This window comes from Xenopus laevis, chromosome 1L (genome assembly GCF_017654675.1).
Source record: "Xenopus laevis strain J_2021 chromosome 1L, Xenopus_laevis_v10.1, whole genome shotgun sequence".
Taxonomy (NCBI): Eukaryota; Metazoa; Chordata; class Amphibia; order Anura; family Pipidae; genus Xenopus; species Xenopus laevis.
In genome coordinates this window covers 75,130,540-75,157,879 of record NC_054371.1, presented here as the reverse complement: position 1 = coordinate 75,157,879, position 27,340 = coordinate 75,130,540, and the positions used below count along the sequence as shown (strand labels likewise).

At 38.0% G+C, this 27,340-nt stretch overlaps 1 protein-coding gene across 3 annotated transcripts in view; it reads left to right on the top strand.

The window, feature by feature from the left end:
* Positions 1-403: 403 nt before the first annotated feature.
* Positions 404-27,340, top strand: part of LOC108710540 (cGMP-specific 3',5'-cyclic phosphodiesterase-like) — a 94,396-nt gene continuing 67,459 nt past the window's right edge. Inside the window, exons 1-2 of one of the 3 annotated variants that reach the window (XM_041590492.1) lie at positions 404-844; positions 21,300-21,873. In XM_041590492.1, coding sequence (XP_041446426.1) covers positions 738-844; positions 21,300-21,873 — 681 coding nt within the window. In that variant the 5' untranslated portion in view covers positions 404-737. Of the gene's footprint in view, positions 845-1,646; positions 2,027-21,299; positions 21,874-27,340 lie in introns of those variants that run through there. The other 2 variants (XM_041590488.1, XM_041590484.1) reach the window with 2 other exon arrangements.

The window sequence follows — 27,340 nt, the reverse complement described above, 5'->3', positions numbered from 1 at the left end:
AGACTTTGAATATATACATGTCCTAAAGAAAATGTCCCGAACCTGCATCCTACACTGCCACAGCTCTTTTATTGTGCTGATGAATGTCCTGTCCTGTTTCTAATCACTGCCTTTCTGCAACATTCAGTTAAAATAAAATCTCTTTATTAAAGCATCTGGACACATGTGTTACTCCAAATAATAGCCACAGCAGATATGTTGTGCCTTTACAAATAAAATGGTGATAATAAGAATAAAACACATCAGTCCAGACCATCCTGGCAGTATAAAACCCAGTATTAGGGCACATTTACAGTATCCTATATAGCCAGTAGTTGGCAGCAGCAAAGCCATTTTGACACCTCAAGCTCACCTGAAAGCACCATATAGAAAGCAGCAGCAGCAACAATAGTAATGGTGAGGGCAGAGGAGCAGGGGGAGGAGGGAGACTTGTGTTAGTGCAACACTCATGTGCTTCTAGTCACAGCTGCATCATTCTAAATACAGCCTGCTGCTGCCTGTCACCCAGTGGGCAATGGAAATAGCACAAGCCTCTCTTGGGAGAGTGAACCCTCTGCTCACTGCCCATTCGTAGGAAGAACTAGAATGTAAACAAAAAGTCAGAACTGCCACAGCAAAAGGCTTAATCCTCCTTCTTTCTCTTTGGAGATAGTTGCTTGTAGTGAGTGGTGTGTCTTGTTTGCTGTGTATCCTCCTCCTCCCACCTCCTCCTCCTCAGCAGGGACCAGCCTCGCACCATGGAGGGCAGCTGTAGCCTGCAAAGCCACGAGCAGGAGGGCATAGAGTCCTGGCTGGACGATCACTGGGACTTCACACACTCCTACTTTGTTAGGAAAGCCACGAGGTAAGTGCAGGGAGCACAGAGACTGCATTGCATGCACTTGGATATGGGACACTTACTGAGCCGGCACTTTGTACTGCACACAGGGTCAGGGATCGGCATCTTTTGCCAGGGACAGAGAGTGCCAGTCTTGGGGGAAGGGGGTATATATTATTTGTAGGGGAACCCAATGCCATTGTATAGCAGGGCAGCTGATCCTTTCTCTCTAAAGACTAAACTTGGGAACATAAATATTACAAGCAGGTCTATACTGTATGTCATGTTCTTACGTATATATATTGCATCTTCCCATATCAGTCTCTCTGTCAGTTCATGTGTCTGTCATCTATGCCTGCTTCCCTCTGTCCAATCTCATTTGTCTGTCTCTGTATATAAGTTTAGCAATGTAAACCATCTGTATCTGTATATATACTGTGTATATCTATATATGTGTGTGTGTGCCATTAAGCCTTCTATTTGCATCGGATATCTATCTATCTATCATCTATCTCTCTATCTATAATTTATCTGTCTATCTCTATCATTTATGTACTTTTGATCTATTACTTTGGCTTTGATGCACATTGGATAAACTTTGGCACCCACAAACTGAAACTACAGCTCCTAGCTAGCACCCCTTCTTTTATGGATGACAGGGGAGCCCTAATCCATGACGTAGTTCTTCCCATGCTATATTCCCATGCTATATTCCCATGCTCCCCCTTCCACATAGTTCACATTGCATAAGCCATGGGGGGCCACTGATCTCCAGTGAATGGAAAGGAAGCAGCCTGTGTGCCCCATGCCAGTCTGCCCCTAGATAAGAACTTGCTGCCGACAGTTCAGTTGGAGTTGTACAGAGAGGGGAATGCTCCTCTCACTTCCGTCTGCTGTTGCTGGGGTGGATCCGAAGGGCAATCACCAGACAAATGCATTTAGGAAGTTGTGAGCTTGAGAGCTGCCTTTCCCATATATACATTCTTCTTATGTTCCCCTCCCCATGCACTGTTCTTTCCCCGGTTGCCTGGCCTGTGTTGGAAGGAGAATGTGGCAGGGGAAACTTTACCGTGAAACTTCAGTAGGGGCTGCTGGTTTTCCTCTGGCTGCTTCCCAGGAGCTGGGGGAGACCTCAGAACCCCAAGCTGAGCGATGGACTGCTACCCATTCACCTACAGGCGGCAATGCGCACGCGCGCTGCACTCTACAGTAAGTGCCCAGCAACTGTGAGTACCTCAGTGCTAGGAGACCGAGTGCTACAGTCTTGTGCAGCGCTGCTGCTGCTTTACTTCGAGCCTCTTGGCTGCAGCTTCTCATAGCCTGTCATACTTGTGCTGCTGATATTCACACTGCTTTTCTCATTGTTCCTGGGCATGTATGTGCTACTGGTTGATAGGCTCACACTCTCTTGTGTGCATCTTTCTTCCAGCACATACATTACTATTGGATGTTAATCTGGGGTGGTTTGTGAGCACCTTCCCACCTAAATATATACTTTTTAGAAGTGGGTGCATTATTAGCAGATGAGGAGGTACTTTTTCATCAGCCACATATTTTTAGTAACTGAAATATCTTTTGCTTCTAGCTGATATACTTTCATTTAAATGTAACCATCCAGCTGTTGATATACAGCTCCCACAATTAGCTCACAACAGGAGCCTTTTAGGGAATTTCGGGAGTTCTAGTTCAGCTTTAGATGGAAGGCCACCAGGGGCATAACTACAAAGGAAGCAGACCCTGTGGCTGCAAGGGGGCCCAGGAGGTATAGGGGTAGGTTTGCCATTTTTCCTGGAAAAAATACCGGCCAGGTGGCAACCCTATATAGGGGTCACAAGAGGCCATAATTAATGCGTAATATATATTGGTAAAACAGGACAACCTCTGGAGAGTTTGGGGTCCCTCAAATTATTTTGCTGTGGGGCCCAGTAACATCTAGTTATGCCACTCAAGGCCACCATTTGGACATTGTCGGTGTAGACACACAATACTACACTGACAATTCACATGTTGGAGGGAGCCTTCATGCTCATGAGGAGGGTTAATGTAGGAGGAGCAGTATGAACTGATGTGTTTTATAATCATGCTTAGATCTCATATTTATTACAGCATTATATTAAGAATAGGACATGTTCCTAGTGCATGTTCCTACCAGCTTAATGTGCATGTGTTTTGGGTTTTTTTTTTGTTCATTGCAATTACCATAATAGATGTTTAGCAGTAGTTTGTTATGATCGCAAGCTTCTAGCAAGTTATCTGACTGGGGATTGTTCTCTCCTAATAAGGAGAGGAATGGAGGAGAGCTCTGCAGTGTTACTGTGGAACAAACAAGAGAGAACTCTACATTCAAGGCATGTTCAGAGATAAATGGTCAGTTTGGGAAGAGAAGTACAATGCACTATAAACTGGAAATAAGTCACTCACTGACACCCTTTAACACTTTTCCTTGCCACCTACCTCAGTGTATTTTATATGCATAAACATTTTCCTTTTAACGTGATATGTGGAAGAGATGCAAATCTTATCTGCTCATAAGCTTGTGTTTTCCATAGTTAAACATTAGTTTTCTGTGCTGATGACGTACAAAGCTTTAAAGTCAGGCTAACACTGTTGTCACGGGACGAATAATTCAAATTCTAAAAGAAAACATTTACAGTTGGGCACAGTATCTGAAAGCATTGCAATTTTAGTCCAGATAACCAGCTTATACCGACCCTTGGCACTGCTTGGTGATGTCTATAGAATGCATTCAGGCATGACTTCTCACACTTTTTGAAAATTGTGTCTATAAACACGTACACACAAACACAGCATTACACACACTACATTTTGCTGTCTATTTGTTTGCTAGAAGTTTATTGTGAAAAGGTTATGCCTACATTTTTTTTAGGAAATAACATAATTTAAATGGAATGTCAAACCCAAAAATAAATTAAACATTTTGCAGTGGTTTTAAAATTATATGTAAATGTTACTGCTGCTCTACTACTGAAAGCAGCATCTGTCTTCCCTGGTGGTTCTGACTTTGAAACTATGTAGCAGAAGTCAGCAGAACTGTCATGGCTGACTTGTTTCAAGAGCCAGCATCAGGAGGGCAGAAAGAGATTCTAGTTTTAGTTGCAGTTACATTAACAAATAATGTTTCAAATCACTAAGAATTTAGAATTTAAGTTGCTTAGAATTCATTTTTTTTTCATCAGGCAACATTTTATAACAGACAAATATAAGTTCATGCCATGACCTATAATTTAGGGTTGTTAAAGAAACGTTATATTGATTTTTGATAATGCAAAGCATTTTGTCTAAAACTGGGTGACCTATGAATGAATGCAAGCAGAGTGATGGACTGACATACCCTGTTTTTCTTGCAGCAGGGACATTATAGTTTGTGAGAGATCAATGCAGTGCTTGCCCCCAAGGCAGTGATTGTGGTTGGTAATGGTTTCTAAATTGTTTCCCAAAAGCTCCTGTTCGCTTGCACATCTGCAACCAGAAAACATGCAGGGATCTCTTTGCACGTTGGTGTTCTGTGAATGCTGCCAGATCATATGGTCAGAGGAGACCAGTGAGACCAGATCAGATTAATTATTGACTAAAATTAGTGAGCAGGCGTCTAGGCCACCTGCTTCCCTTAAACCATCTGTGTCAGGCTCTCCTTCCTACTTCTGACAACATATGGAAAAATCCTTTTCCTTGAGAAAAGTTAATGGCAAAGTTGGCTTTAGTATTTCCAATCATACTGTGAAGGTCCTGGCACTAGCAGTATTATTTAAAGTTTTATGATGCATTTGCATCATATATGTCTATTTAAAATGTGATGCTGCCCTTGCACATGATAGTTTAAATACTTTAATACATGCCGATGTTTATGTTGCATTGACACAGATTCTGAATTACGAGAGGCACATAAATAAGGTAAAAAGCACAACAACTAGTATATATTTTGAAAATTAACAAAGCAGAACAAGACATATCGTTGACATGTTTTGTTGTCATATATTCATTGTCATACTGGGGGAATATGTTACTTTTAGGGGGTTATTTACAGTGGTGTAACAAGTGCTTGCCGGGCCCCCCTGCTGAAAATCTTTGAAGGGGCGCATAGTAATACAGTCCCCACCTCTCCTCCCCCACCCCATTGCTTGAGCGTGCGCTTGATGCAAAATTTTCATATTTTAGTGCTGCAGACCCCGTGGTCCAGCCGAAGGCCCCCCAGGTCTGCTTCCTCTATAGTTATGCGCCTGGTTATTTAGTAAAGTCTGAATAAAAAAAACTTGGAAAATTTTAGTTTTTTTAACAAGAAAGCACAATTTTTTCGTGATTAATTATACCCTGAGGCTGCTAAAAATCCAAATCTGAAAATACGCCATCTCGAAGTTGTCGGGGTCCTATAGAAGTCAGTGGCAAATGGTCTGCGCTGATTTTCTGCCAAAAGTCTGAAAAATGTGGGGGTTTCGAGCAATCTCACAAAAAAATTGAGCATTCCGGGCAAAAACCCATGTTTTTCAAGTTTTTTCCCCGAACCGATTTTATCGAGTTTTTTATTCAATGATTAATAAGGCCAAATCGTGGATTCTAGTTTGTTCGTAATTTTTTTACCTAAACAATCTGACGGATTTTGATAAAATAACCCCCTTAGTGTTAAAGAAAAATAAAAGCTAAATGCCTATTCCTAGTGGGGAAATATACATATCCTTTTTAAAAAAAAAAATCTTTTATGCTTTTAGTGCTCAACAAATACCATTTTGCAATGCGCTATATGGCCCGATATCATATTGTCACCAGAGTGCTATCACTGTTTAGATCAATAAGAATGAATTGCTAAGTGCTAAATGAATGGGATACTTGCACCAGATGGAGAATGGTGGTGTAAGATGCATCTTTCTCTGTCTGAAATAAGTATCATTGTCATGCTGCTTCAGAACCCAATCGGTTTGTGTGGATAGTGATCATTCAACTGACAGCACACTAAGGTGGCATACAACCGGTTACACTAACACTGCCGTGCACCCAAGTTAAAGGAACAGTAACATCAAAAAATGAAAGCATTTTAAAGTAATAAAAATATAATGCAGTGTACCCTGCACTGGTAAAACTGCTGTGTTTGCTTCAGAAACACTACTATAGTTTATATAAATAAGCTGCTGTGAAGCAATGGGGGCAGCCATTCAAAGGAGAAAAGGCTCAAGTTACACAACAGATAACAGATACGCTCTGTAGAACATAATGGTGTTATCTGTTATCCACTATTTATCCCATGACATACAGTATAGCGTTTTTTTTTAATTTCCACCATGGCTACACAGCAGCTTGTTTATATGAACTATAGTAGTGTTTCAGAAGCAAACGCATCAGTTTTACCAGTGCAGGGCAGCAGTACACGATATTCTTAAATATGTATACTTAAAAACACTTAAATTTTTTGGTGTTACTGTTCCTTTTGTCTTACATAAATATAAATAATGAACTAAATTAGTGCTTCATAATAGTAAAAAAAAACAAAAACCTAGATTGGATTTAAGCTTATACTTTTTCTCTATGAGCATGTAAGTACTGTCTAACGCAGTCATCATTGTATTCGTGATGCAAGTATAATGTCGGACTGGGGGGTCTGGGGCTGTCACCCCCGGGCCCCCACCACAGCTGCAACCCCCCTTCACCCTGTGCCTCCAGCCGCAACCCCTTTCTGTTCCCCTATACATACCATAGATTATCTTGTGGCTGCGATTGAGGCCTGGGGAAGGTAAGGGTGCAGCACCCAGGGAGCAGGTCAGGGTCGGAGGGGCTCACAAGGGGTTTTTCCCAGTGTCCGGCTGGCCCAGTCTGACCCAGGGCAAGTGTCAGGTCTCTGCAAACCAACTGCAAGAAGAGCAAAATACAGTGTGAGCAGTACAAAATAACTGCCTGAGCCTTTTTTTGTACTTTGTGCACTGCTGTCTGTAAGGTAAATGGCCCCTAGCACCTTGTATTTGATACTAATTGATTTACCATAAATCCTTGTTTGACGGCAAAATATTCCTAAATTTTATAATCTTTAAAGGCTTTTCTCATAGCTTTAATCCTTGTTACAGATAATCCATTATCTGGAAAACCCCAGACCCCCCACATTTTGAATGATAGATCCCATACATTTAGTACATGAACATCCTTTAAACAACTCAAGGTCCATGTTGCTGCATATTTTGAGGATACAAGAACCCAGTGCTCTCACGTTAACTTAGAGAAAAATGTTGTAAGAATAATGTTTATTTAGCACTTAAACTCTAATGTACAGTATGTCTGAGTAATAAGTCTCCTCTAATGTAAACATCTTGAGACTCTGGGTCTAAAAAATGGAAGTACAGGTAAAATGTTATTTTTAAAATGTTATGAACTTCAGTTCTGATTCCAAAGTAGGGAACTGAATACTATTACCAAATAAGTCTTGTAAAGATAAATTATGTACAAGGACCTGTTGAATTGAATTAAATTGTCAATAGTTTCTCCCATTTAATGTTGGAACTTTATTATGTTTTTCATGTATTCATTTTATGTAGTAGCTGCTGTTGCCATATTTTAGATGAAGTCTTTACCTTTTAAGTTTACTTGCAGCTTTTTCATTTCTCACCCTTCACTTTTTTTTTGTAAACTTTGTATTGCAAACCTAAAGTGCTTAGTTGGAACAGAAGAGCAGTTATGTTTAGCAAAGCACATACAGTATATAATGTACAAACACATTGCTATTGTAGACTAAAACATATGTCTGGCTGAGTTTAAGGTTTCCACCATTGACTGCATTAACAATAACTCATGAATGTATGTTTTTATTACACATGTTTTTTTTCTTCTTATTCATGGTATTTGTATTATTTGACATCCTTTTCTGGTAATTTCCAGACAACAATTTAGACTGCTATCTGGTTAAAAGAACCAGAGACTATCGTCCTACTGCTGCTCTTATTTCTATTTCTTCTCTTTCTATTTGGGCCCTAGTTGTTAAGGTTTTGTATCCCTGGAAACCAGATAGAAGTTTGAATCCCAAACAAAAGAGCTAGAGTATAAAAAGAGTTTGAGATTTTTCGTTTGGCTGATTTTCACATTACTGCACAGACATCAGTGCATTTTGGGGCCATTATAAAATTTAATTACAATTGCTTATGATGAAAGTAGAGGACATTGTTAGATCTGGGAGTAATAGGGATCATAGCTGCCTTTTATGTCCATTCAGATTCTTCTCATTTAGGCAGTCACTGGTTGTCAAACAAGCTAACAGCTCAGAATAACCATAGAAACATGTATGTAAATGTTTTTTAAAGAATATATTATTTAGATACTCCAAATATTTATACATATTAAAGGGTCTGTCTGTTTTGGGGACCTAGGGCCTGATGTCCTAACAAGAAAATGGTATTTAAATATTCCAAATATGTATACATTTTAAAGGGTCTGTCTGTTTTGGGAACTTAGGGCCTGATATCCTAACAACGTCTTTTTCCAGATTCTGATTAATTTGAAGGATTTTGTATTCAGCTGAATTCAAAATTTATGGATTGGCGCAGCCCTTCTGAAAATGTCTTGGATAGATCATATTAGTTGCTTCTTCGGCTTTTTCAGTTTAAATCAAAATAATATGAAAGTTTAATGTTCGAAGTTTTAAGTAGAAGAAATAAAGGAGCAAGCACAAGAGTTTATAAAGATTTACTAATCTGGAGTGAAAGGTAGCTCAAACAGGTAAAACAGTGCTGTTCCTGCAACGTGGGTTAGAAGACAATATATAAATAATATGAGACAAACCAGACATTTACGTCTAATTGTAATTATGCATGATGTATATATTTGGTATAGGAAGTAAGACTGTTTAGGCCATGAAACCTAAGCTACATTTGAGTTCATTAAAAGTTCAGAAATTAATAATTAAACACAAGTAGTGCCTGCTCCTTTTCATAATTAATTATGTCACACCAATTAGACCTTTGACTGAATCTACCTCTCACAACTACAGTGCAGCTTATCTTGTAAATACAACCCTGTATATCATTAAAGGGCACAGACATTTTTAATATATCGGAGTGTATGTGGTTGAAAATGTCTTTTTTAAATACAGTCTTTAATACAGTTTTTAATACAGACAACAAAAAATGTATGTGTGTTTGGATTTATATATCACTACGTATGCACACAGCATTGTACAGCAGAGCAATAAATTAAAGGTAAATCTCTCAGCCTGTAGGTAGGGTTGCCATCCGGCCAGTAAATCACCAGCTAGGGCCAGGGCCATTACTTGCCAGTAAACTTGTCATACCTTGTATATCCCTCCTTCCCTCACTTCCTCTGCTACCACATTATCTTTATAAGAACAAGTCTGCCTCTGTTCTGCCCATTTCCCTGTCCTAGCCACCAATTTCGCCAATTTCCCTACCCCAAGCCATCATTGCCCCCTCCAAGTGAAGTCATTGCGACCTGAAGGCTAGAGTAATATGGGACAAAAGGTGGCAACCCTACGGGGGTTATTTATATAAGTCTGAATAAGTCCGGGGTTATTTATATAAGTCCGAATTTATCTCAATATCTTCTGCTACAAACTCTGCTCAAATCCGCTCCGGGTTTTTGTAATTTAGTTTTTTGTAATTTTGTATTACATTTTACCAAAAATTTGCTTTGCGGGAAAAAATCCAATTTGCGTGTCTTTTTCGGATTTTGCATCTGATTTTCAAGATTTTTTCAGACGTTTCACCTGAAAACTCAGGTTTTTTCTCAAAAAGTCAGAAAACTTTGGGGTATAGCACGAAACCCAGCGCACATCAGAAAATCTGTAGGACTTCTCCCATTGACTTATATGCAACAGGTCTGAGATGCCGGATTTTCAGATTTGGACTTTTCCATCCTCGGGGTTTAATAAATTCGAAAAAATTTAGATTTTTTTTAAAAGTCCGATTTTATAAAAAAAATCAGGAATTTTTCGTGATTTTTGTATTCAGATTTAAGTAAATAACCCCCTAACTGTAGGCCAACTTTTGTATAGATATCTGCCCTATTACTTAAATCTCTTGTTTTTTCTCGTTATGATACTGATAGAAACACAAGCTTTAAGGTGATTTTTTTAAAATGTCATTAAAAGGATAAATTTAGCAAACCTTTGCAGTACAACTTTTTTATTTATACATTTTTTAAAATTAACTATGTACTTTCTGAGAATATTGATAGCGTACTGCTGTATAAATCTATACATGTTTAGTAGTATAAAACATGGGGCTTTGCAAATTGTATTTTTAAGCATATAATACATTATAATATATTTCTCTACATTATATAAAAGTAAAAAAAAAAAACAGATAATATTTAAGGCATTTAGAGTCCTATATTTGATGAATGAGCAGGAGAGCCTGATCACACATGTACTGTACATTGTAAGAGAGGAGTAAAGTTTCAGTTTTGGGTTTCGATCCCTTTTAAACACATTTTTATCAAGCACCAAAAATAATACAGTACCAGCAAGCCAAAATTGCCCAGAAACTTCCCTGTTGTAGATAACAGAAAGATGGTATAACACTGGTGTGCAGGATCCTTCAAGAGTTTGAGAGTGAAAAGAGTTTTATAAATGGTTTATATACCCTTAACTGAAAACTACAAATAAACCCATATCATACATAGATATTTCTTTTCTTTTCAATTAAGCAGCCACGTCGAGTAGAGTGGCTTGATCATTTCCAATTTGGCATATGCAATTAGTCTGCAATGAGGAAGGAACCTTTTTAATTGAGTTCTTTTGTGAATGAATGAGTACAGATTATGATAAAAGATGCAGATGATAGCAACCCGTCTATTGGTAACTACAAACAAAATAGTGTACCCATGGCAACTTAATACACTTGAAACCTGAATTATATATTTCAGTTCTGTTTTTGATCCCAGTTCTGAAACTCATTGCATTGCCACTTATTCATCTATGTTATCTGTATGAGTGCCAACATGAGCTTGCCAGTAATTGTAAACAGATTAGGTAAAGCTACATGTTTTATAAAGGATATTTTATAGATATTGTTTAGGAGTCATTTACTATATGCAAGGCAGGGTTCAAAGTGCATAAAACAGGTGCAATTCACAATGTTGTTTGCATTATGCACCCTGCCTTGCACAAGAACATTTGCCACTCAAAAACAGCATGCAGTGTGCCCCTCGAATACAGTGCTGCTTGAGTTCTGCTTCATGAAGGGCATATAGGCACCTCCCCATGGTCCCACCCATCTCTTCACCTCTATTTCATTCAGACACACATGTATAAATTACATAATAGTGAAAAATAAACTCATACCACATGGCAGTGTCTTCCCCCATCTGTATACCTCATGTTAGCTACTCCCTCCTGATGCATTTCGCACCATTGGGTGCTTCATCAGAGAAGGTGTCCCCAACAACGCTACACTCTGCACCTCACGCCTGATTTTTTACCCAGTGTGAGGTTAAAAGCACAGTCAAACCCTGGACAGAATGGTTTTCTGAATGAGCGTTAAGATACACACTTTTGCGCCCCTTAGTGCTCCTACACTTCTGTCCAGGGTCTACGTTTGTATTATATGTAAGGGTTCTGCGAACAATTGCTTGATATGCTTTACTAAATGATCCTCAAATTCTGCAGAAATGTATTCAGAGTTTTAGAAAGGTGATGTCTTTGTTATCAACTGAAATCAAATAACATGATAATTTGTATTTTAATGGACTCTGAACTGCTGAAATCCCTTATGTTTGGTCATAATTTGGTTTGCTAACTTTTAAGCTAAATAACATTGACATACAGCAGGTATTTAAGAATTCACTTGAATAATAGCCTTTAGGAGTCTAGATCTGGAAAAGGGACTTGTACAAACTAATACCCACTTCTGTATCAAATTGTTTTCTATTTAGTTAATATTTGCTGGTAAAATAATGTGTTGTTTTCATGTTCTTGATTAGTTAGTTTATTAGGGTATTAGCTGTAACTCTGCATATAGCAGACATTTCCCATGCAAGACATTCCACCTGCTCTCTGTGTCATGAAATCAATGGTTCTTTGTACAATCTATAATGTTCTATTCCTAGTTGTTTTCATTTTAATGTGAAAATCTGAACAGAATATATGTTCTCTCCTTTCTTTTAGTATGTTATAGAATGGCCAATTCGAATAAATTTTTCAGTTGGTCTTCATTATTTATTTTTCATAGTTTTTGAATTATTATTCTTCTGACTCTTTCCAGCTTTCAAATGAGGGCACTGACCCATCTATAAATTCATATTCCAGTCTCTTATTGAAATCAATGCATGGTTGCTAGGGTAATTTGGACTCTAGCAACTGAAACTGCAAACTGGAGAGCTGCTAAATAAAAAGCTAAATAACTCAAAAACCTCAAATGATAAACAATTAATACCAATTGCCAATTGTCTCAGATTATCACTCTCTACTCATAGGTGAACAACCTTTAAAATTCTATTAAGGGGGATATATTTAGCTTATACTTTATAAGTTTTTATATCAATAAATTTGGAGATAAATTGGGATTAAACCAAAATATGCTAAATGCTTTATAATTCCTACAAATAATAATTAGTACAATGAAAGTCCATTAAGCCATACAAAAAATGTGGTAAAGCTGTTAAAGTACCAAGAAACATCTTATAATATGTATAAACAATCTTAGCAAGAAGAAGATTAAATTGCTTAAAAAGGTAAACTGAGAGAGACTAAACATACAATAAAATATGCTAAAGTACAAAGTGTAGAAGAAAGAATAGCACAGACAGTAAAAAAATGTGTCAAAACAATCTTTAGGTAAATAAGGGAAAAGAAAAAATGAAAGGACTAATAGCAAGGCTAAAAGCAGGGGATGGGAAATATATTAATGGAGACTAAGACATAGCAGACTATCTAAATATTTATTTCGGCATTAGTTTTTACATCTAAAAATGTCGTACAGTTACCACAATTAAAAGGGTAGTTGAAGTTAACTTTTATAGAATGGCCAATTCTAAGCAACTTTTCAACTGGTTTTCAATTTTTATAGTTTTTGAATTATTTGTCTTCCTCTTCTGAACCTTTCCACCTTTTAAAAGGGGGTCACCAACAGCCAAAAAACGATTGCCCTGTGAGGTTACAATTTTATTGTTATTGTTACTTTTCATTGCTTAGCTTTCTATTCAGGTCAGGTCCTCTCTTATTCATATTCCAGGCTTTCTTTCAAACCACTGGCTGGCTGCTAGGATTATTTGGACCCTAGCAACCACATAGCTGTGAAAATTCCACACTGGACAACTGCTAAATAAAAAGTGAAATAATTCAAAAACCACAAATAAAAAATAAAATGAAGACTAATTGTGAATTGTCTGAGAATATTAGTTTCAACATCATATTAAAAGTTAATGCCCCCCGCCAGAAAAACATTCGGAGGGCCTGGTGCACATAGGGACTCCGGTGCTCACCCCAACTGATCGCGTGCTAAGGTGCAAGCGCTTATATTTATAGAATAAGAAAGCTTTGGGGAGGGGGATTTCAACTCTATAGAGGAAACAGACCCTGCAATGCTCACTTTTCCCCAGGCCCCTCAGTAACAGTGGGGTCTGCTTCCTGTCTAGCTACGCCAGTGCTTGCACCATCATTGACTGAATATGTGGTTCCTCATGCAAGATCATGAGTTTTTTGAGTGGGCAATTAGAATGGTAGGTCAAGGTGGAATGTTCATATTGCTTATCTATTTTTCAGGAGGATTTTTTTGTACTGTCCAGCACAATAAGTTGTAAGGTTTGGGACTGGAATGAAATAATGTGGAATGGATACAATATATGTAAACTTGTTTTCTCCTAATATGAAAGGGTAAAGTTCCCCAGGGTGCTTGAATTTGCTAGTGGGCCCTGGACCCTCATATTCCCCTATTTTATAGCTGCATTATTACCACCCCTATTTACCATATAGTTACTTGCGTTCCCATGCCCAGGGTGCAGCTTTAGGGGCGACCCTCAGGTGCCTATATCATACCTCAGAACATTTTAGAAATAGAAAAAGGGACAAAAAGATTTGCCACACTTAGGGGCACATTTACTAAGCTCGAGTGAAGGATTTGAATGTAAAAAACTTCGAATTTCAAAGTATTTTTTTGGGTACTTTGACCATCGAATAGGCTACTACGACCTTCGACTTCGTCTCGAACGATTCGAACTAAAAATCGTTCGACTATTCGACCATTCGATAGTCGAAGTACTGTCTCTTTAAAAATAACTTCAACTACATACTTCGGCAGTTTAAACCTACCAAGGTACAATGTTAGCCTATGGGGACCTTCCCCATCACTTTTCTAAGCTTCAATCGATCAATCGATTAAAATCGAACAATTTTTACTTTGATCGACCGATCGAAGTATTTGCGCTAAATCCTTCGAATTCGATATTCGAATTTGAAGGATTTAACTTCGAGGTTCGAATTTGAGGGTTAATTAACCCTCGATATTCGACCCTTGATAAGTGTGCCCCTAAGTGCAGCAAAAATTTTTTGACCATGCGTGTTTTTGTGGACACGCCATCATTTCCTTGTTCATTTTACAAAATTTGGTAGGTTATGAAAGTTTGAACACATTACTGTGGTTTTTATGTGTTATTACAGTTTTGCTAATGAAGGTGAATTGCCCTTTAAGCTGCAAGTCACAGTTTCCCCAAGAGACCTGCTTATCTTAAATAGTTACATTTTTTTAAATTGTTATAAAAGTCTAAGTGCACCTGCCATGTATTCTGGGCTCTCTGATAAAAGCCAATAAAGTTGGAAACTGTGTTTCTTTTTCTGGTTGTTCAGTGCAGGAGATCAAAGCGAAAGTTGGGACATTTCAGTAACAATCCAGTACTGCGGCTTGAGCTGTCAAAATTGGTATTGTCCCGTGAAAAGAGGGACAGTTGAGAGGTATACTATATGGTTAATAAAACAAGTTCTCAACTTAAAAAATCCCCCCGGCTCAGTGCCAGATATTTGCTGCTAAATCTGCAAGAATCTGTATAGCTCTTTCTATTAAAGAATAGCCAACTAATTCACCCACAACAGGGAGCGAGAATGCAACCTAGATCAACTTACAATGTTTAGCACAATGTTTAATTAAAAATTAAAAATTAAAAATTCCCCAAAAGAACATTTGTTGCACATTGTACATTGTAAAATTCAGCAAAGAAGAATGTTTATGTCTGATGACAACCCCCTTTTCTGGTGGGCCCTGGACAAATTCATATTTTGTCCATTTATTAAATTGCTCCTGATGTTCCCTTATTGTGGACAAACATTTATTGCCGTGTACAGATATTTTTCCATGTAAGTAATTTTCTGTAGCTCAGTTTTATTTGTAACCCGCAGGAACCATATTCTAAAAATAAGCTGACAAACACAAACAGCATATTATCTTAGCTTTAGCAATGATCATTTATTTCCTGTCTCAAACAAATGGAACTTTTTTTTTTTTTACATTGCTGTGTAGACAGGAGAAAAAAAAAGATCAACAGGCCCGGACCAGCTGTTATAAAAATGTCCCCACTTCTACAAATAACTGCTTCTGCTTGATAGAGCTTGAAGATTTGGGTTAGTATTTCGTAGTTTTGTGCAGTTTAGTGTTTTTAAACAGATGCTTAAATGGGAATTTGGAAATTGGAGATAAGTAGTTTGGGAGTGTCTTGTTTAAGGAAAAGCTACTGAATGTCAACAATGAGTGAATTAACAATTAGTTTGTGGTTTCTACCAAAAAGGCACCCCCAACATGTATAAAGATATGGGATCCATTTTCAGGAAACCCGTTATCGAGAAAGCTCCGAATTACAGAAAGGCCATCTTCCATGGACTCCATTATAATCTAATAATTCAAATTGTTTTTAGATGATTTCCTTTTTCTCTGCAATAATAAAACAGTGCCTTGCATTTGATCTAAATTAAGATATAATTAATCCTTTTTTTTTTTTTTATAAATTTTTATTCATTTTATCATTTTATAGAACTTACAACTTGCCCACATAGGGCCAAAACACAATAGAATTGGCATTGTTACATACATACAGAGCATCATCCCATGTTGATATAATTAATCCTTATTGGACGCAAAATCAGTCTATTGGGTTTATTTAATGTTTACATAATTTTCTGGTAGACTTAAGGTATGAAGATCCAAATTACAGAAAGATCCCTTATCCGGAAAACCCCAGGTCCCAAATATTCTGGATAACAGGCCCCATACCTGTACTGAAATTGCACATCTGTCATGCCCCCCCAGCATTCTCTGTATCTGCTGCATCTACTATTATTACTCCCCTGGAACAATGTGTTAATCGATTCCAGTGAAATACATTCTAGCCAGCTACATTGTATCCGTTTATAATGTCCCATGTGTAAAATGATTCTAGAGACATTATACTGAGCGGTTATATATCCAAATATCTGAGTCAGTGCCAGTCACAACAGCATTTTATGTTGTGTCAAAAGATTTTTCTGTTGGGATAGGTGTTTTTCATATCAGATTATTAATAATTTATATGATTTCAGAATTTGTATTTAGTAGCTCATGTACCTCAACTCATTATAGTAGGGATGTGCCCAACCCATTATATTTGAGAGTTGCACAAGTATTGAATCCTACACAAAAGATTTGACTGTATAACATTTGCATCATTTGCTAATTAATTAACAAACAGCTGTGTAAATGAACAGAACATTGCTGCATTCTTTGGTCAAAGCTTAAATATCGCATGGCTTTAAGCGTTTAGGTTTGGCCAAATACACTATTAAAATCCAGATCTGAATCCTGTACTTTATGCACCTCTGTAGCACAGGCCTATGCTCACTACTGTGACCTACAGGTGCTTCTTATCTGAGGAACAGAAGAAGGTGGGTCATGCTGGTGAAACAGGGTGAGTAAGTTTACCCTGTAGTGTGGGGGGGGGGTTGTTATATTATATCTTCCTACCATGAAAAATCTACACAGCAGCTCTATGGAACTCAAAGACCTGTGTCCATATACTGGGCTCCTTTGTACCCTGTACTCAATGCTGATTTCTAAATTTCCATTTCACAAAAGTTCACAAAAAACAAACAACCGACGGACACCTATGTGCCTCTCTCCACCTGCGCTTCATGAGTATAACACTGCAAAATACTTGTAATAAGTTGCACCCATTTATACATAAGTGGGACTTACTGGCACCTACCTCCATTCAGGAAACTAAGGAGAAGATCCCTGTACTTACAGCCTCACAAAGGCAGGTGTTAACTAAAGGGTTTCATTGTGTCTGGGAAAGCTTCGCCCAGGCCTGTCTGCCTCACTACTAATTGTCATTAGACATATTATATAATCCTGGGATTTACACGTATTCCTGTCATTTATGTTACAAGTGCTAGAACCAGTTCAATGACGAAGCAGAATGTGACAGCTGCTCCCTCATTCATGACAAACCACACTTTTAGTAAAGGAGGTTCTGCCTTCCACAAACTCTGAGGGGCATATTTATTATGCTGTGTAAAAAACAGCGGTATAATACACCACACATTGCTAGCAGCAACGTAACTAGAGGGGGGGGGCGGGCCCTGGTGCAGGACGCGCAGCTGGGCCCCCCTGCCCCCTTCCGTACGCTCAGAAACCGGCCCAATCGCACCCCCTGTTCCCCCGGTAGTTACGCCACTCATTGCTAGGCTTCACTGTGTAAAAAACGCCATAGAATTTTTTACACGTATGCCGGATAGGGATGTAGCGAACGTCGGAAAAAAAGTTCGCGAACATATTCGCGAACTTGCGCAAAAATGCGAGCGGTTCGCGAACGGTTCGCGAACCCCATAGACTTCAATGGGAAGGCGAACTTTAACATCTAGAAAAGACATTTCTGGCCAGAAAAATGATTTTAAAGTTGTTTAAAGGGTGCAACGACCTGGACAGTGGCATGCCAGAGGGGGATCAAGGGCAAAAATGTATCTGAAAAATCTGCCTGTGTGTGCTTGGAAGAGATAGTGTAGGGGGAGAGCTGTTAGTGATTTCAGGGACACCAGTCCCACTCCCCAACACTGCTAGACTAATAGCACTGGGCTCTTATAGTAGTAGTAGTAGTAGTAGTAGTAGTAGTAGTAGTAAAACAACAAAAAAATAAATAAAAGCAGTCCTTACAAGGACTACTGTTATTGCAGCAGTCAGCAGATGAGATCTGAAGCAGGACAGCTGCCCACTGCAGCTACATACAGAGCACTGCAGTAGAAGGTAGATTACTAGCCAGCAAAGCTACCTAAGCTTAAATGTCCCTCAAACCCCTGCAGACTTCTGTCCCTACAATAACAGAGCAGTATCAAAACGATTACTAGCCAGCAAACTTTCAACTGTCCCTGAAATCACTAACAGGCAGCAGCTCTCTCCCTACACTATCTCTTCAGCACACACAGGCAGAGTGAAAAAACGCTGCAGGGCTTCGGTTTTTATAGGGAAGGGGAGTGGTCCAGGGGAGAGCTTCCTGATTGGCTGCCATGTACCTGCTGGTCTGGGGTGAGAGGGCAAAAAAAAGCGCCAACAATGGCGAACCCAAAATGGCGAACGTCGCGCGACGTCGCGCGACTTCCGGCAAGTTCGCCGGCGAACAGTTCGCGACATCTCTAATGCCGGAATCAATGTAAAACAATCGTGGCAAATCTGGGGTTCTCATGGTGTAAAATTTGACGCGCCATCTGATATTTTAAACAGCTTTTTACAGCATTTTTTCAGCGAATTTCATTTTACACAGCATAATAAATATGCCCCTGAGAGTGTAGCTTATTATAAGCACAGGACCCACAAGATCCCTGCCTACCTGCAGTTCTATCACTTGCGCTACAAGTTTGAGACTAGCCTGTATTCATAAGCATATACAAATGTACGGGGAAGAAATGTTCTTTGCACGCAAATGTTACTGTCTATTTAAGAGAAACTTCCCGCTCAGCCATATTTATACTCAAGAGTAAACAGTCCTCTGTGTTTTGTAACACATTTAAATTGCTTGCCAAGACAAATCTATTTTCCGTTACATAAGCTTCGTTGAAAAAAATATTATTTTTTATTCTCTGGGTTTGTCGGATCTAAAATTTGGCATTCATTCAATAAAAATATTATAGTGGCATTTTGCTTAGTACTCACAGCTCAAGTTCTATTATGGTTTTTCTGCAGGGGTTCTAACAAAACATGTGGTTTATAATATATGGAGGCATATTGGCACTGAGAATAAAAACGCTTGTATTTTTCTACGCAAAACAACATGTAGAAACAAGGAGCTCAAAGCCCTGCGGTAGCTGGACAGAGCCACTATGTTAAACAGTTAACCAGTTCTGGGTGTGGTTATACAGGTATCCAGAAACCCGTTATCCATAAAGTTCAGAATTATGCGAAGGCCATATCCCATAGACTTCATTTTTATCAAATAATTCACATTTATAAATATTATTCCCTCTTTCTCTGTCATAATAAAACAGTACCTTAGATATAATTAAACTTTATCAGAGGCAAAATAATTCAATTGGGTTTATTTACTGTTTAAATGTTTTTTTTAGTAGGCAAGGTATGGAGATCCAAATTAAAGAAAGATCTCTTATCTGGAAAACCCCAGGTCCTGAGCATTCTGGATAACGGGTCCCAGGCCTGTACACGAAATCACTAATAGCAAGTACTGTCCTGTGTACTGTTCAGTATATAATGGGTATATTACTAGCCTATTAATAAAAGCATTTTTGAATTAATAGTTACATCATAATTTAGTTTGAATTGTATGATTTGTAGTTGCTTGTGACAGATAACAGGCTGTCAAATGTTTACACCATGGAGTTGTCTTATTTCCCTACAGATTCAACTGAGATTTCCCAAAAGCATCTGATGCCTGTAGGTAAAATGCACCTTTCTGCAGTTTTTATATAATGGGCCAGATCCCATGAGATAAAAAAGACTTATCCCCTAATTCAGTTCCCCTTGATATCAGTTTAGTTTTCACATGATAAACCATGAGAAAATTTGCAGTGTGCAAAGTACAATTTCAGGCATAAGTCTCCATTTTTTTTAAAATCCACATAGCAACATTTGTTTTGCATAATCTAACATAAGAGTGTGGCACACATAGGGCAGGCAGAATATGGCACACACAAGGAACATAGGGCAGACAAAGTATAGAACACACATGGAACATGGGGCAGGCAGACTATGTCACACATATGGAACATAGGGCAGGCAGAATATGGCACACACAAGGAACATAGGGCCGGCAGAGTATGGAACACACATGGAACATAGGGCAGGCAGAATATGGCACACACATGGAACACAAGGCAGGCAGAATAAAGCAGGAGACAGGGAAACTTATCAGGACCTGGTGCCCCTTCAGCAGTTTGAAGTGTGAACAGGTGAACAATGTGGGCATTTATGGTCTGGGACTGAGTGGTGAACAGTACAGGGCTTTAGAAGTGTGAACGATAGAGGTGTCATAGGTGTGAACAATGCAGAAGGTAAGCACTTACAGCAGGCAGCCTTTCATGTGGGGGAGGGGATTGGCCACGGGCCAGCAGTTGGACAGCGCTGCCTTAAATGAATGCCTTTTTTTTAACATAATTTGTATCCAAATCACTCCTCCAGTTTCTAGACCAAATAGCTTTACCTTTCAGCTGTTAGGATAACTGTTTTATCAATACACATGGATACAATGGTGGTTTAATTCTGCTAATAAACAAAGTCAAAGTGTTATTTTAAGGGAAGTTATTTATGATTACTTTCAACAGTTGTTTACTTTTAATTCTAAATGAGCTCTCATTTTTACCAGTGCAGGTAGTTCTACATAACACAATATTTTTAAAAATCTAAGCCCTAAATGCAGTTTATCTGAGAACCCTTGCCCTTAATTAGTTAATATTTTTTTCCCCTGCTGTTTTTTGCCCTTTCCAAACTGTATCAAGAACATGTCAGACAATATTGGAAAATGAAATGCTTTATAGATGCTATTATATGCGTTCCTAATAACTGTTGTCTCTGGTAACTAATCCCACTTTGTGTGACAGTCCACTGGATTAACAATATCTGGCTTGGCTTTTCCTTTGCAGTTGAAAAATGTCAGCGGAAGTTAATTTATCCTGTATATAATTTCATCCTTTCTCATATTGCTAGTTCTATCAGTATGTGAATAAATGAATTCACTGCCCTGTGTGACATGCCTTCAAAAGACATTATAAGGACTGTCTGAACAAAATCGTTTGAGAAGTGTGATGTCATACCTGTCTAAAAATAAAAAAAAATATTTTGTGATCTTAGCCTTTGAATCATCTGGCATCATCACAGGGTTAAAAGAAAGGTTACGCTTACATGCTGGGCAAAATGCTATTTGAGCTTCTTAATAGGTTAACAGAATTACTTGTTCAGATGGTCATCTTAAATATTTAATGCAATCTCAGTATTTGTCACTTTTCAGTATTCATTTGCCATCAGTCATTCCTTCCTACACTAAAATATTTATCAGCCTTTTTTCCCCTTCATTTCAGAGAAATGGTCAACGCATGGTTTGCTGAACGAGTTCATACAATACCGGTTAGTAAAGAGCAAGGAAAAAATAATTCCGAGTCTAACCCTCAGGTGTGCCATTCAGAAAATACGACTCAGGGAACTCCAGCGAGGAAGATCTCAGCCTCAGAGTTCGATAGGCCCCTAAGGCCAATTGTTGTCAAAGATTCAGTCGGAACACTGACATTCCTTTCTGATTCTGAAAAGAAGGAACAGATGCCTCTTCAACCACCCAGTCTGTCCAGAGCAGGAGATCAGTGCTCAAGGCTTTTGGAACTGGTGAAAGATATTTCAAGTCACCTTGACGTCACAGCACTTTGTCATAAAATTTTTTTGCACATCCATGAGCTAATAGCAGCAGATCGGTATTCACTTTTTTTAGTTTGCGAGGACAGTTCCAATAAGAAGTTTCTGGTCAGTAGACTGTTTGACGTTGCTGAAGGTACAACAGTGGAACAGGCTTCAAACAATTGCATCCGTTTGGAATGGAATAAAGGGATCGTTGGTCACGTGGCAGAGTTCGGTCAACCCTTGAATATAAAAGATGCTTACCAGGTAAATATCAGAAGAAATTGTCAATATATAATATGCTTTCTGAATTAGTTTAAATTAGTGATGAGTGAATCTGTCCTGTTTCACCAATAATTTGCCAAACAGTTGTGTTTTTTCACGGTGATCTTTGACTTTTTTTTTTCAGCAATACATTGGAGTCTATGGGTGGTTTTTTTTGTGGCGAATCCGGAGAAAATATTCGTTCATCACTAGTTTTAATGTTTTGTAATAGCAACAAGTTATGGGCGTAAAAAAAATTTGCAAAACGCATTAAAGTCAATGTGCGTCAAAATAATTTTGATGCGCAACAATTTTGACGTGATTGGCAATTTTTATACGCGCGACTATTTTGTCCAAACGCATTAAATCCGAATAATTTTGACGCACAAAATTTTATGCATGCGACTATTCGCCGGTGAAAGATCCGCCGCCACAGCAGTGAATTTTTGTTACAGCTTTGTGAATTTATTCGCGGCAAAATGTGGAAATTCGCTGCAAATTCATGCCTAGCGCATTTATTGTGACTACATTTTCTTATCTAATATCTCTTAAAAATTCTGCTCACTTTTCTCAACAAAATGTGTGTGATAATACATGTATGGGACCTGTTATCCAAAATGCTCGGGGCCTGAGGTTTTCTGGATAATGGATCTTTCTGTAATTTGGATCTTCATAACTACTAGAAGACTACTAGAAAATCATTTAACTGTTAAAACCAATTGGTTGGGTTTGCTTCCAATAAGAATTAATTATATCTTAGTTTGGATAAAATACAAGGTACTGTTTTATTATTGCAGAGAAAAAGGAAATCATTTTTAAGAATTTGGATTAAATTGAGTCTATGTGAGGCATAAATTCAGAGCTTTATGGATAATGGGTATCTGGTTAACAGATCAAATACCTGTAATAAAGAAAGATCAAGAAACTCTTTATTTTCTGGGTGACCAGTGTTTGGTGTAGCTAACTGTTTTCTGCTACTGTAACGCTTGAAATAGATCTTATGAAGTACTACCTTTTCCATGGGCCCTTAACTAGACGCTCATGTATGACCATTTTTTGCTAGCTCTATATGCATCAGTCCTATTGATGGATAGATAATTTATAGTAGGATTGTGCTGCTGTTTATTATATTTATTTAGGCTAAATACATTTTTTGTATGATTTTTTACTAAATGTAGGTAAGTAAGCTGTATGCAGTGGACAGAGTGGTTGCACTGGGTTCCTAATGAAATATACATTTAATTATTGTGACTTCTTCCTTCTTAAATTTAAATGCAGAAACGCAAAACATAGTGTGAAATGATCTTATAGTTACATAGTTAGTTACATAGTTAAATTGGGTTGAAAAAAGACAAAGTCCATCAAGTTCAACCCCTCCAAATGAAAACCCAGCATCCCTACACACACCCCTCCCTACTTTTAATTAAAATTCTATATACCCATACCTATATTAACTATAGAGTTTAGTATCACAATAGCCTTTAATATTATGTCTGTCCAAAAAATCATCCAAGCCATTCTTAAAGGCATTAACTGAATCAGCCATCACAACATCACCCGGCAGTGCATTCCACAACCTCACTGTCCTGACTGTGAAGAACCCTCTACGTTGCTTCAAATGAAAGTTCTTTTCTTCTAGTCTAAAGGGGTGGCCTCTGGTACGGTGATCCACTTTATGGGTAAAAAGGTCCCCTGCCATTTGTCTATAATGTCCTCTAATGTACTTGTAAAGTGTAATCATGTCCCCTCGCAAGCGCCTTTTTTCCAGAGAAAACAACCCCAACCTTGACAGTCTACCCTCATAATTTAAGTCTTCCGTCCCTCTAACCAATTTAGTTGCACGTCTCTGCACTCTCTCCAGCTCATTTATATCCCTCTTAAGGACTGGAGTCCAAAACTGAACTGCATACTCCAGATGAGGCCTCACCAGGGACCTATAAAGAGGCATAATTATGTTTTCATCCCTTGAGTTAATGCCCTTTTTTATGCAAGACAGAACTTTATTTGCTTTAGTAGCCACAGAATGACACTGCCCAGAATTAGACAATGTGTTATCTACAAAGACCCCTAGATCCTTTTCATTTAAGGAAACTCCCAACACATTGCCATTTAGTGTATAACTTGCATTTATATTATTTTTGCCAAAGTGCATAACCTTGCATTTATCAACATTGAACCTCATTTTCCAGTTTGCTGCCCAGTTTTCCAGTTTAGACAGATCACTTTGCAAAGTGGCAGCATCCTGCATGGAACCTATAGTTCTGCACAATTTAGTATCATCTGCAAAAATAGAAACAGTACTTTCAATGCCCACCTCCAGGTCATTAATAAACAAGTTGAAAAGCAAGGGACCTAGTACAGAGCCCTGCGGTACTCCACTAACAACACTGGTCCAATTAGAAAATGTTCCATTTACCACCACTCTTTGTAGTCTATCTTTTAGCCAGTTCGCTATCCAGGTACAAATACTATGTTCCAGGCCAACATTCCTTAATTTAACCAGTAACCTTTTGTGTGGCACTGTATCAAATGCTTTAGCAAAGTCTAAGTAAATCACATCCACTGCCATCCCAGAATCGAGGTCTCTACTTACATTCTCGTAAAAAGAAATTAAGTTAGTCTGGCAAGATCTATTACGCATAAAACCATGCTGGCACAAACTCATAGTATTATGATTTGCTATGAAGTCCAGTATCTTATCCTTTATTAACCCTTCGAAAAGCTTTCCTAATACTGACGTCAGACTAACTGGCCTATAGTTTTGAGGCTGAGAACGGGATCCTTTTTTGAATAGAGGCACCACATTAGCAATTCGCCAGTCTCTTGGCACAATACCAGATCTCAATGAATCCTGAAAAATTAAGTAAAGAGGTTTGGCAATCACAGAGCTAAGCTCGCTAATTACCCTGGGATGAATACCATCTGGCCCTGGACCTTTGTTAATCTTAACCTGTTCAAGTCTCTTTTGAATTTCTTCTTGTGTGAACCATGCATCATTAGTTGTATTACTAGAATTGGGAGTGTTAAGAAGGAAACCTTCACTTACTGGTTCTTCATTTGTGTAAACAGATGAAAAATACGAGTTCAGAATCTGCGCTTTTATTTTGTTTTCATCAACCAGCTGATCCCCCTCTGATAGTAAGGGTCCCACCCCTTCCTGCTTCATTTTTTTACTATTGACATATTTAAAAAATAATTTGGGATTTTTTTTACTGCTTGCTGCAATATCCTTTTCTATAGCAATTTTAGCTTGCCTTATAGCTTCTTTGCATGATTTATTGGCCTCCTTGTACCTTATAAATGTTTCGGCTGTACCAGCTAACTTGAAAGCCTTAAAAGCACGTCTTTTCTTACCCACCTCAACACCAACGCTTCTATTGAACCAAAAAGGTTTTGCTTTGCAACGACGTTCCTTGCTTACAAGTGGAATATACTGACAAGTATATTTATTAAGCAGCATTTTAAAGACTTCCCATTTTTGTTCTGTGTTTAACCCTGTGAAAAGCATTTCCCACTTAATATGTTGCAGAGATGCCCTTATACTGTCAAAGTTTGCACGTCTGAAATTTAGTGTTTTAGTTACTCCCTTATAGAATTGTTTTTTTTGAAGGGACAGCCAAAATTAGAAATTGATTTAATTCTAATTGAATCTAATTAACAAAGTAACTACACCAAGGGGCACCAAGTAGTATGGTATGATTTATGTTTTCAAGTTTTGTAACGTGAAATGCATTTTGTAATCACAAAAAGCATTCGGTCACTCTGAAAAAAAAATGTTTTCAATAACAATTATTGCTGGTAAAATACATTTTATGATGCCTAAAGAAATACAGGTATGGAACCTATCACCCAGAATGCTTGGGACCTGGGGCTTTCTGCATAAGTGATCTTTCATTAATTTGAATTTCCATTCCTTAAGTCTACTAAAAAATCATTTACCCATTAATTAATTAAAAGGAATGTTGCAAATGTTGAAAAAAGTTGCAATTTTTTTTTCTTGTCTGAAAACAACAGAAATAAAACAAGTGTGATCTTCAGGCAATCTTAAGGTAACAAGAAAGTTTCCATTGCTGATTCATACCTCAATTTACCTCTGTAGTTTTTAAAGGAACAGTAACATGACATTTTTTTTATATAAAAAATATGTTTGCCCTTAACGAAAAAAAAACCACCAGCACACATTTAACTTTACATTCGCAAAGACTTTATTATCCTTTTCTGAAAAAGCAACGATCCATCTGGTGGCACTCGATTTCTCCTCCCTGGCTATCTCCTATAGAAGGCAGGGAGGAGAAATCGATCGCCGCCAGATTGATCGTCCCCATGATGCCTTTTCAGAAGAGGAGCGCAAGCGGTGTATTGGTAAGATATTTCTTAATAAAGTCTTTGTGAATGTAAGGGTTAAATGTGTGCTGGTGTTTTTTTTTTTCGTTAAGGGCAAACAAACAAAAAAAGAATGTTACTGTTCCTTTAAATGATACATCCAGTATATTTCACACTATAACAATCTCTTATTCAGATAAGTTGCCTTAATAATGGGATGTCCCACTATATTGATGTACGAATATGGGACCTGTTATCCAGAACGCTCGGAACCTGGGGTTTCCCAATAATGGATCTGTCCATAATTTGGCTCTTCATACCTTAAGTCTACTAGAAAATCGTGTAAACATTAAATAAACCCAATAAGCTAGTTTTGCTTCCAAAAAGGATTAATTATTGGGATCAAGTACGAGCTACAAAGAAAAAAGAAATCATTTTGAAAAATTTGGATTAATTTATTATAATGGAGTCTATGGGAGACGGCCTTCCGTAATTTGGAACTTTCTGGATAACAAGTTTCTGGATAACAAATCCCATACCAGTAGTGGGGAAAAACTGGGAATGTTACATGGACACCATGATACAGATGCTTCACTATTGGTAAGAGCAACAGGGTTTAGTTTGGAATTACAAAATATTTTTTTTTTTTAAAGGAACAATGTGTTTTTAGCTTGGGGTTAGTAGAAAATATCCATTCAAATTATTTTCCCAGATAGAATGTTCTTTCTCCAAAGGCCTACAGCTGCAATTGGGCATCTTTTATACCCACTTATGCCTACCTGCTTATGGGCTGGTGGCAGCAGATTGACGAATTGAGAGTAGTGTAAAAAATGCCATTTTTGGATGCAAATATCCATGATATTTACCCACAATGCAGTGCTTTTCCTTAGATTTCCAGCGTAATTGTAGCCGAGTGGTAAGTTGTGCCTGAAGTGTTTAGTGAAAGAGTATTAGCAGCCAGATCACCTTTATTGTATGTATTTTACAGTACATTTTACATGTATTATATATATTTAGTTTTCGACACCAAATTCTAAGGAAGTGCAGCTTTCAAAACTATACATATTTAATGAATAGTGTACCCCTTTTATGTAAAATATAAGGATATTGTAAGTTACCAAAGAGTTCCATGAACATATAAAGGCTC